The sequence below is a fragment of the Stegostoma tigrinum genome, chromosome 16 (genome assembly GCF_030684315.1).
Source record: "Stegostoma tigrinum isolate sSteTig4 chromosome 16, sSteTig4.hap1, whole genome shotgun sequence".
NCBI lineage: Eukaryota > Metazoa > Chordata > Chondrichthyes > Orectolobiformes > Stegostomatidae > Stegostoma > Stegostoma tigrinum.
Window position 1 is genome coordinate 10,769,293 of NC_081369.1, and position 12,198 is coordinate 10,781,490.

Below are 12,198 nucleotides of genomic sequence, written 5' to 3' on the forward strand. Positions count from 1 at the left end.
AAAATCGCATAATGTATGGTTTGATCCATCTCCTACACAACTGAAGCAAAACTTCATTACTTCTGTACTCAAATTCCCCTTATAATAAAGGCTAATAATCCATTAACAGCTTGCTGTATCTGCATGTTAGCCAGTGAGTTATGACAAGAACACCAAAGGCCCTTGGTACATCAGCACTTTCCACCTTCTTACTAAAGAAATATCGTGCACATCTATTCCTCCAATATGAAGGGGATAACTTCATTTTTCCACATGACCTTCTTTCTGCCATGTTCTTATCCATTCACCAAGTTGGTCCAAATACTCCTGAAGACATTTTACATAAAAACTGAAAAAACCAAAGAACTATGGATGTTGGAAATCAAAAACAAAAACAGAATATGCTAGAAAGACTCAGGTAACGGGAACTGCAGATGCTGGAGAATCCGAGATAATGAAGTGTGGAACTGGATGAACAGAGCAGGCCAAGCAGCATCTCAGGAGCACAAAAGCTGACGTTGTCTAGGGCCGAAACGTCAGCTTTTGTGCTCCTAAGATGCTGCTTGGCCTGCTCTGTTCATCCAGTTCCACACTTCGTTATGCTAGAAAGACTCAGCAGGTTTGGCAGCATGTGGTGACAAAGCAGAGTTAAATGTCTCCTCCCCAATCTCCATCTCTTTCTTTAATGTTCCAAAAAGGTATCCTATCTTTCTGACTCCAATCTGAGCCTCGCCTTTTCCCTATTCCCAAGAATCACTTCAAGGCTGATTTCACGTTCACCTAATTTAATATCATTTGTCTCCTGTGCGCTGCCATCTCCACTGTATCCTTCACTGTCACATTTAAAGTGACTAACTTTTCCAGACCAGAGATTCATAGCATCACAAACTCAGCTATTGTAGGTAGTGAGTTACTTCCTTTAACAGTAGCTCTCGAATGCAAGTGTTGAGAGAACACAGACTCCTATTGCACTGAACTTTATTATGCCTACATGGAATATACTCCTGAAACTTTTGTCATGCAAATAAGTTTCTTTCAAAACAGTCATAATTTGAATATTTGTAAAATTACTCATCTTACATAGATGAAATTACACTGTGCATTTCAGCACATACATGTTGATTATCTACTGGGGACAGATGGACTTTTATCAGAAGTAATACTCATAATGGTTGCGAAATCAACCAATAAAATGCTTCCTTAAACAGTTATCCTAATATTAATGTTGTTTCATAGTTAACAACCCTCACATTGCCTAACTTTTATCATCTTATTTTGGAATGGATTTTAGATCAGGTCTTCTTACCAGATGACTGTATCAAATCCAAAACATTTACTTTCAGTTTGGTGTTACTATGCTAAAGGAGAGTCAAGAAGTAGCAATAGCAGAGCAATCACCCATAAAAGATTAATCCATCAGATCAAAATCACAACAAGGTGCTTGAAAGATTATGCAGCAGGAATTTGTGGGGCCAGTTAAAAAGCAATAATTATTCTATTAACAAGATTATTAATGCAAGGAAGATTCTACAGCTCATAGCCAGATCTTTTGAGATGGGAGATAAATATATCTGTTACGGAGACATAGGTCTTTACCTAGCCGTAGAGATGCTGAGAAAAGGATACAGGTTGGATCATCTACTTTGTAATATCATTTTTAAAAAAGTTACTTACATGCTTTAAACAATATTATAAAGCAATCTTTAAAGGGCTTTCTTTCTATCAAGTTACTCCTGCTCTCTTATTCAATTATATTGCAAAGGATTCATGGAGCACAAAAATAAAGCTTGTTTTTTCAAACAAAACCACACAGTATTTACTCTGTACGTAACCCTACCATTTGTCCAAAATGGTCAAAACTCAGGATGTTTCAGTTCAGCTCAAATCATGAACATTTTAAAACCAGACCAAACTTGGGTTATCAGAAAACACAAATTATGGAGTTAGTTTTCTTTGACACAAGGAACCACAGAATACTTACATTTGCTCAATATTTTTATTCTGAATTAACAAAAATTACAGTACTTGTTATAATCCAGACACACTTGCATACAATGCCAATAACTCCACGTTTTACTTGTTTTGTGAACTTGGGTCTTAGAATGGCAGCTGTCATTAATTGGGTACATCACATCATCGCACCAACCCCACAAACAACTCAACTGACTGATAACACAGTTAAAATGAATCACAGTTTTGCACTACACCACGCACTAGATCATAGCAAATGGATTCAGAAAATATAATTTCATTTGCTAGGCCAATTCGGATAAACAAACCTTAATGAAGTGGGCCACTTACAGTGATTGCATGGGATCTGCTAAGGATAAAGTTCCATTACTTGCAAGTGCTTTAACGCAGCCTGTTACTAAAGCAGCAAATTTGTTTCAATTCAGATTGTAACTAACTTGTCAGGTGCAAAATTTGAAAAAGTCATATCCCATGCAAATTTAAAAATTAAAATCAACATGCAAAGGTTTTCTTTTAAATATTAGCCAACAGAAACCTTCCCTTAACCCTTTGAAAAGAGCTGAATTTTGTCTGGATCAGGATGTCTCAATCTGTACACTGCAGTACTTAATTGATTGGACCGAGAGCATTAGGTACACAATGGTTTGCCGTAGATGAAAGTTGTAATGGAACAATTTACCATGCCACTGCAATTAACAACCGTACATTTTGCAAACATTCTCATGCTGTTTCTTTTGGCAAGCGCTCCAGCCATTTGTACTTCATGTACTTTTCCCTGCACTCTGTCAAGCATATTTTCTAGCACCCGTAGATTATTTTACAAAAAAACAAAGTCGTAATATTTCCATCCCCAGGCCATAGCCCACACCATATATACAAAGTGTAATTTTTTTGTGGCTACCCCTTGTCTTCCTTCTACTCATTGGTATGTCTTCAGCTCCTTTGCTACACTGTGACTGTGCCACCTGCTATAGCCCAGGCCCACTGTGTACAGTCTTTTTTAATGGCATTTAATAGATTGTCTCAACAAAATTTTTTGGAACAAAGAAATCTAAACTATTCAGTTTTTGTTTTGTGAATGATGTGCCTGCACAGCTCTCTGTATTCTCTCTTGGATCCCAAACATTTCCAGCAATTGGTTGTAAAAACGTGCACTTTGGTGAGTGTGGCATTTTTGAAGCTTCCAGGGAAACACCGTCTGCGAATAAAAACACTGGTCAGCATCAGCCCAGGACATGGAACTGTAGCAGAAACATCAAATGATATCTTCTGTGCTCAACTTAATATAGTTCCATTCCAATCAAGTTACTTAAATTTTTTTAGAACATTGTATTGCTGCTCTACTGTTACAACCTGTAATAGATTATAATGGCACTCAACATCACTTTGGATAGAGTTCTCCTTTCCACCAAGTCTGCCCTGCTCATTTGCAGATCGTTGTAATGTATGGAACACAGCACGGCCCAGACTGATGGAGCGAACAAAAGGGCGACTCAAGGCTTCAAATAATAGCTGGGTAATTCATCCAAGTCATTACTAGAGAACGAGGGCACATCTGCCCAATAAAGTTTGAATTTTACAAATGAGATCTGGAAGTGGTTAGAATCACTTGGAAATAAGACAGTATGACTTGAAATAGAGGTTGGATTAAATAAAAAAAAGCACGTACCCAACGATGGACTATCATGAGCAGCTCAAAACCTTGAGCTCAGCTTTTCTTTTAAAGATATTAACTGCATTTGGATAAATATTTACAGAAACAAGGTGGGGAGAAAGGACAACACGAGGAAATCTGGTAATTGAACACATTCTAGGTATTTTATTACAATACAAAAAAAATATAAATATACAAAAACATTTAATTTCAGAACCAAAAAATCTAGTAAGTTGTAATTCTCTCTGAAACATAAATGGAAATCTAAAATAAATGGATGTAGAAGAGTGTTGTCACTGGATTTAGGGTAAGCCATGGTCACCTGTGTAGCTGCAGTCACAAGTTCACATTCGCTGACTGTGATAGCTCTCTTTTTGCCCAATGTCTCCCCTGTAAAACCTGTAACTCATCGTCTTGCAGTATGACTTGTGCTGACAGCAGCAGGATTCACCGTACAGCTGCAGAAACACCGGGCACATGTGAGCTGTTACTCCGAGCACCATCCGAATGCTCCTTGATTATTGGATCTGGGGGGGTGGGGGTGCAAGGAATGACAAGAATAAACAAATCAGTTGAAATAACTGCTGGCTGTCAACAGTGACGTTCCAAACCAACTACTGCAACCCACTTGTCAGCAGTTACAAGAATCTTTGATAACGAAACCACAGTGGGGGATAAAATGGCATACAGAATCTTCACATTTCTTAATTGCAGTTAGAAAAATATTTGTCAATGTAAAAGGAGAATCATCAGTAACATTCACAATGAATAGGGAAGCAGCGACAAAATATTCAGAGCTACTTTTTAAGTTATAAGGCTTTTGACAAATCAAGCATTCTTTAACATGAATCAATATTCATAGACTCCCAAGAAAATGTGACATATTCCTAATCATATGAAAGCGTGACACAAAGAGCATTAGGATATTGTTCAGAAAACAAGTATTTGTTTTGTGTTACTCTGAGCATTCTTCCACACACACTCCATTCCGAAGTGAAACAGTCAATAAATTCAGTTTCATGACAGGCACAATCCACACCTGCCTCATATTTCATACTATTTTGTGGCACACAATTTCTACAGTTATCTGAAAAACCCAATGACAGGTCATAGACCTGTCAAATAACTGATCACCACTTTAAATCATTGCATCTCAGATGCATGAAGGAAAACTATTTACTGCATCCTCCAAGGTGGGGGCACTGGGGAAAAGTTATAAACGTCAGTCACTGGGATATCTGGAAAGTGAGGTAGAGTCACGCTCCTTCAGTGCATGCCATCACTCAATGGGAAGCAAACACACCCAAATCAGAAACTATAGATTCCAGTCCAACACCAGGACTTCAGCAAATAAAATGCTGACACTTCAGTGCTATTTTAAAGTACTCCTGCACAATTGGAGGCGCTGTTTTATAGTCAAGATTTTAAATCAGGGACACCTCTGTGCTCTCCGGTGGGCATAAAAGAAATCTGGCACTATTGTGAAGTTAGGGATTATGGAAGTCCAATATTCATCCCTCAATTAATATCATAAGAACACATTACCTCAGCTTTACCACATTGTTGCTCTTGGGCGTTTGCTATGTGCCAGTTGGCTGTCGTGTTTCCTACATCATAGTCATGACTACAGTTTAAAAATATTAAAACTCTAAAGAGCTTGGAGATGTCTGGAGCTTATCTGTCTTCCTTCTGATTATGCTCTCTTACTATGCCAACACTGACAACTGGATTTGAGATTTGAATAAAGGGATGAGACAAAACCTATTTTGCCAATACCTATGAGAAATAGTACTACAACTAAAGAAAACAGATGACTTGCATCTGTAGTTCTATCAGATAAGCAGTGGTTAAGGCAAGAATATTCCTAAGCATAGAGAGAACCCTGTAAAGCTGCGGAAAATCAACCATTTTGTCATACTTACAGAAGTATGGATGTTCCATTGCTTCCTTAGCTGTAAGCCTCTGCTGATGATCATAGCGAAGAAGTTTGTCCAACAAATCTAAGGCCTCCGGGCTGACCAGATGCCGATTCTCACTATGAATGAACTGCTCCCAGCGCTTTCGAGAATGTCTGAAAAACAGTAAAAGATTCATTAAAAATATAAAGTACTAGCTGAAATTAGTGATAATACTAACAGTGAACACAGAGGATATTTAAGACTTAATTTAGTGAAAAAAAGACTGCATACGAAGCTTTGTAACTTGCAATCAAAGAACAAAGTACATCACAGGAACAGGCCTCTGGCCCATCAAGACAGCACTTACACGATGGTTTTCTAAACTAAAAAATTTTTGCCTCTTCATAGACTGTATCCCTCTATTCATATATCTGTCAAAATGACTTAAAATATTGCTATTATACCTTCTTTTTCACCACCTCTGGCAGACCTGTACCACTGGCTGTAAAAAAAAAACTTGGCCTCTCAAATCACCTTTAAAATTCCCCCTTCTACTTTAAAACCAGGCCCCCTAACAACTGGCATATCTATCCTGGGGAAAAGACTCCAGTTATCTGTGCCTCTCAATTCTAACCTTCTATCAGGTTGTCCTTCAGCCTCCGACATTCAAGTGAAAACAAACTAAGTAGAAAGCATAGGTCGACAGATTTTGGAAAAGTGTGGACGCAGTAGGGTTGTTGTAATGGGTGACTTTAACTTTCCTAATATTGATTGGAACCTGCTTCGAGCAGAAGATTTGAATGGAGCTGTTTTTGTAAGGTGTGTTCAGGAGGGTTTCCTAACGCAGTACGTTGACAGGCCGACGAGGGGAGAGGCCATTCTAGACTTGGTGCTCGGAAACGAGCCGGGGCAGGTATCAGATCTTGTGGTGGGACAGCATTTTGGTGATAGTGACCATAACTACCTCACATTCTACATAGCTATGGAGAAGGAGAGGATTAGGCAAAATGGGAGGATATTTAATTGGGGAAGAGGAAACTATGATGCGATTAGACACGAGTTAGGAAGCATGGACTGGGAGCAATTGTTCCATGGTAAGGGAACTATAGACATGTGGAGACGGTTTAAGGGACAGTTGTTGGGAGTGATGAGTAAATATGTCCCTCTGAGACAGGCAAGAAGGGGTAAGATAAAGGAACCTTGGATGACGAGAGCGGTGGAGCTTCTTGTGAAATGGAAGAAGGTAGCTTACATAAGATGGAGGAAGCTAGGGTCAAGTTCAGCTAGAGAGGATTACTCGCAGACAAGGAAGGAGCTCAAAAATGGTCTGAGAAGAGCCAGGAGGGGGCATGAGAAAGGCTTGGCAGAAGGAATCAGGGAAAACACAAAGGCATTTTACACTTAACGTGAGGAGTAAGAGAATGGTCAAAGAAAGAGTAGGGCCGATCAGGGATAGCATAGGGAACTTGTGTGTGGAGTCTGAGGAGGTAGGGGAAGCCCTAAATGAGTTTTTGCTTCTGTCTTTACAAAAGAAACGAACTTTGTAGTGAATGAAACCTTTGAAGAGCAGGTGTGCATGCTGGAACGGATAGAGATAGAGGAAGCTGATGTGCTGAAAATTTTGTCAAACATTAAGATTGACAAGTCGCCAGGCCCGGACCAGATTTGTCCTCGGCTGCTTTGGGAAGCAAGAAATGAAATTGCTTCGCCACTTGCGAAGATCTTTGCATCCTCACTCTCCACTGGAGTCGTACCTGAGGACTGGAGAGAGGCAAATGTAATTCCTGTCTTCAAGAAAGGAATGGGGAAATCCCCGGCAATTACAGACCAGTAAGTCTCACGTCTGTCGTCTGCAAGGTGTTAGAAAGGATTCTGAGGGATAGGATTTATGACCATCTGGAAGAGCATGGCTTGATCAAATACAGTCAACACGGCTTTGTGAGGGGTAGGTCATGCCTCACAAACCTTAGAGTTTTTTGAGGATGTGACTAGAAAAGTTGATGAGGGTCGAGCTGTGGATGTGGTGTATATGGACTTCAGTAAGGCATTTGATAAGGTTCCCCATGGTAGGCTCATTCAGAAGGTCAGGAGGAATGGGATACAGGGGAACTTAGCTGCTTGGATACAGAATTGGCTGGCCAACAGAAGACAGCGAGTGGTAGTAGAAGGAAAATATTCTGCCTGGAAGTCAGTGGTGAGTGGGGTTCCACAGGGCTCTGTCCTTGGGCCTCTACTGTTTGTAATTTTTATTAATGACTTGGATGAGGGGATTGAAGGATGGGTCAGCAAGTTTGCAGACGACACAAAGGTCGGAGGTGTCGTTGACAGTATAGGGGGCTGTTGTAGGCTGCAGCGGGACATTGACAGGATGCAGAGGTGGGCTGAGAGGTGGCAGATGGAGTTCAACCTGGATAAATGCGAGGTGATGCATTTTGGAAGGTCGAATTTGAAAGCTGAGTACAGGATTAAGGATAGGATTCTTGGCAGTGTGGAGGAACAGAGGGATCTTGGTGTGCAGATACATAGATCCCTTAAAATGGCCACCCAAGTGGACAGGGTTGTTAAGAAAGCATATGGTGTTTTGGCTTTCATTAACAGGAGGATTGAGTTTAAGAGTCGTGAGATCTTGTTGCAGCTATATAAAACTTTGGTTAGACCGCACTTGGAATACTGCAGTTCTGGTCACCGTATTATAGGAAAGATGTGGATGCTTTGGAGAGGGTTCAGAGGTGGTTTACCAGGATGCTGCCTGGACTGGAGGGCTTATCTTATGAAGAGAGGTTGACTGAGCTCGGTCTCTTTTCATTGGAGAAAAGGAGGAGGAGAGGGGACCTAATTGAGGTATACAAGATAATGAGAGACATAGATATAGCCAGAGACTATTTCCCAGGGCAGAAATGGCTAGCACAAGGGGTCTAGTTTTAAGCTGGTTGGTGGAAAGTATAGAGGGGATGTCAGAGGCGGGTTCTTTACACAGAGTTGAGAGAGCACGGAATGCATTGCCAGCTGGAGTTGTGGAAGCAAGGTCATGGGGGTCATTTAAGAGACTGCTGGACATGCATATGGTCACAGAAATTTGAGGGTGCATACATGAGGATCAATGGTCGGCACAACATCGTGGGCTGAAGGGCCTGTTCTGTGCTGTACTGTTCTATGTTCTATGTTTGTCCAATCTCATCTCATAGCTAATACCCTCCAAACCTGTTTATGTACCCTTTCCAAAGCCACCACATCCTTCTTAGTGTTACCACCAGAACTGTATGCAATATTCCAAACTTGACCATAGCTACAACATGACTTGCCAATTTTTATTCTCTACACCCCAAAATGCTATGGGCGAACATGCTATATGCCTTTCTTGACCAACTCATCCACTTGTATTGCTACTGTCAGAGGAACTATGGACCCAAATGCCTTGTACACTCCATATTGGTTCACTATTGATGATGCTAAGGGTTCTGCAATTTCACTCTTGCAATCCTCAATATCTGCAGTTCCCCCAATGTTCATGTCATCCGCAAACCTAATCAGACCACCTGCATTCTCTATATAGAAACAACAGGAGTAGTAGCACTCATCCCTGTGAAAGACCAGTGGTCAAAGATTTACAGTCGTAAAAAACATCTTTTCACCACTACTGTCTATAACCAAGCCAGTCCAGTATCCATCCCACCAGCTCATCCCCAGATCCCATGCGACATCACCTTTTCTATCAGCCTGCCATGAAGGACCTTGAAGGCCTTGCTAAAGTCCACGCAAACAACCTCTACCAGCCTGCCCTCAATAACTCTTTTTTGTCACTTCAAGAAACTCAATCCCTTTTATACTGCCATGGCCCAGGATAGCCACATACTGTTTCTGATACTCACCATCCATCATGTCCTTCTTTGTGAACACTGATGCAAAGTATTCATTAAAGACCTCACCCACTTCCTTTGGCTCCACGCATAAATTCCCTCCTTTGTCCTTGAGTGCACCTACCCCTTCGCTAGCTACCCTCTTGCTCATAAGTATAAGATACCTTGGGATTTTCCTGAATCCTGTTTGCCAAAGATATTTCATGGCCCCTTTCAGCCCTCTTAATTCATTGAGCTTTTTCCCGGTTATCAGAGTTATAAAGATGTACAGCACAGAAACATATTCTTTGTTCCAACTTGTCCATGCCAACCAGATAGCCTAAATTAATCTCGTCCCAACTGCCAACATTTCGCCCATATCCCTTCAAACCGTTTCTATTCACATAGCCATTCAGATACCTTTTTAAATGTTGTAATTATACCAGGCTCCACCACTTCCTCTGGCAACTCGTTCCCCACACGCACCACCTTCTGCATGAAAATGTTGCCCCTTAATGACCCTTTTATATATTTCTCCACTCACCTGAAACCTACGCCCTCTCGTTTTGGACTCCCCTATCCTGGGGAAAAGAACTTGACTATAAACCCATCTATGCTCATGATTTTGTAAACTTCTATAAAAGTTAACTCCTCTGCCTCCTACGTTCTAGGAAAAATAACCCCAGCCTATTCAACATCTCTCTATAGCTTAAACCCTTCAACTCTGACAACATCCTTGTAAATCTTTTCTGAACCCTTTCAAGTTTAACAACATCCTTCCTGTCTGGGTATCCTTTGAAAGCAGTCTTCAGTTTCCTAAGCCTTTCATATGGCTCCTTTTTCTTTTTGACGAAGTTCTCAATTTCTCATCATCCAAGGTTCCTGAATCTTGCTATCTTTATCCTTCACTTTCACAGACTGCTGGCCCTGAACGCTAATCAACTGGCCTTTTAAAAAATTCTCACATGCCAGATGTGGATTTACTCTCAAACAGCTACCCCCAGTCCACATTCAGCAGTTCCTAATATTGTGATAGTTAGCCTTCCTTCAATTTAATACTGTCACTCGAGGACTACTCTTATCCTTGTCCATAAGTAACTTAAACTTTACAGAATTATGGTCACTGCTCTCCCATAAACTTCAATCACCTGGCTACGCTCATTCCCCAATATGTGGTCTAGTGTGGCCCCTTCCTAACTGGATTATTTAGATTGTTTCAGAAAATAAAAAATAAAAAATCCTGGGCACATCTAAGAAATTCGTCCCCATCCAAGCCCCAAAAGGTTGTGGCGTGAAAACAATGACAGCTCTGCCCCGGGTGATCTTGAAAAGCTAACCTTTTATGAAACAGCTAAACACACTGACCAACTGAACAACAGGCAGTAGCAGTCATGAAGAATTGTACAAGAGAATGTCAAATTTCTTGCATCTATTCTGGTGAACACAAGACAAAGCTTCAATAGCATCTCTTTCTACAGCAGTATTCAAATTCTGCATTACTCCATGAGGTGTCATGTTTTGTCCACAATTTATAAGATGCACTTTGATTAAACAAGACTATAAAGTGTTGACTTAAATTAATGTTTATGCCACACCTTTACCAGATTAGAACAGTAATTTGAGAAGGAATTGCTTCAGGTGGACAAAAAGTCTGTTACCTTGAGAATCATCTTTTTCCTTAACTCAACCTCTACTCCATACCAGTTTGCAGAACCCAGACTGGTAGCTCCTGGTTGCTCTAAATCACCATTTGCCCAATATTTTAATCAAATTTAGGAGTCATACCAAAACATTCAAAGCTCTCCTATGCTCTTGTCAATACAGATTTTTCTGAAATGGACTTTTCTATCTTATGCCCTCCCCTTGTAGAAGATGTGTACTTAAATATGAGGTCACAGGGAACAAGTGCCTCAGGTTAGCGTAAATATTTTTAATTATTAATTTCAATTCTTCTACTCACTGGCCCAAAGTATCATTAAATCGAGGATCCAGTTCAATGTGATATTTCTTGAGGTAGTCAAACAGTTCATCAGTTCCTAAAACCTTGGCAATACGAACAAGCTGGAAGATAACAGAGAATTACTTTAATATGCCTATATATACTGCAGTAATGATAGGACCAATGTGATCTATAATTTACTCAGCTTTCAACAGGGTCCCTTGAAACCATGTGGCACAGCTGACAAATTTTATTTCAGTGGCAAGATAATTGTAAACTTCACCTCAGTATCTCTAAGTAGTCAGTGAAAATAACTAGAACCAATACATTTTCTTATAAAAAAAACTTCATTACCAAATCTGTACATAACTGCCATTAACGCAAGTTGGTTTCCTTAATTCAGAAATCCAAGGATCAGGTTAGTCAGTAATCCATGTTGAGAACCACACATTAAACTATTAAACATTACCTAGACCATACAACACCTTCAAAGCTATGAACTGCCTGGCAAGACAAATTTTGATGCAAAAATGCTCCCTTGAGCTACAGAAGTGAAGACTGTAGCTTTAATAATGAAATTCTAAAGTTAGCTGTTAGTAACTAGGTCAATGAGGAGGAAGACTCCAAAAGATTGCTACTGTTGAGCCTAAACATTGTCAACAAGGTTTCCAGGTTTTTCCCTCCTATTCTTGCTATCTTTCTGATCTGGCATATTTGAGCAGCGTCATCTCCTGAACCAAAGAAAGCTTCTTCGTCTGCAACATCTTAACCCTCCGAAAGCTTCAATATTTTTAAACTGCGATTGTCAGAATTTGTCAGGTGGCATGGTGGCTCAGCAGTTAGCACTGCTGCCTCACAGCACCAAGGACAAGGGTTCGATTCCAGCCTTGGCCAACTGTCTGTGTTGAGTGTGCACTTCTC

General features: G+C 40.4%; 1 protein-coding gene across 4 annotated transcripts in view; it reads right to left on the reverse strand.

The window, feature by feature from the left end:
• Positions 1-1,970: 1,970 nt before the first annotated feature.
• csnk2a2b (casein kinase 2, alpha prime polypeptide b) overlaps positions 1,971-12,198 on the reverse strand; it is a 65,033-nt gene continuing 54,805 nt past the window's right edge. For 3 of the 4 annotated variants that reach the window (XM_048546833.1, XM_048546832.1, XM_048546834.2), the window contains 3 exons: positions 11,299-11,399; positions 5,527-5,675; positions 3,747-4,131 (listed from right to left, as the gene is read on the reverse strand). In XM_048546833.1, the coding sequence (XP_048402790.1) occupies positions 4,052-4,131; positions 5,527-5,675; positions 11,299-11,399 (330 nt within the window). In that variant the 3' untranslated portion in view covers positions 3,747-4,051. Of the gene's footprint in view, positions 3,149-3,746; positions 4,132-5,526; positions 5,676-11,298; positions 11,400-12,198 lie in introns of those variants that run through there. The other variant, XR_007249134.2, reaches the window with a different exon arrangement.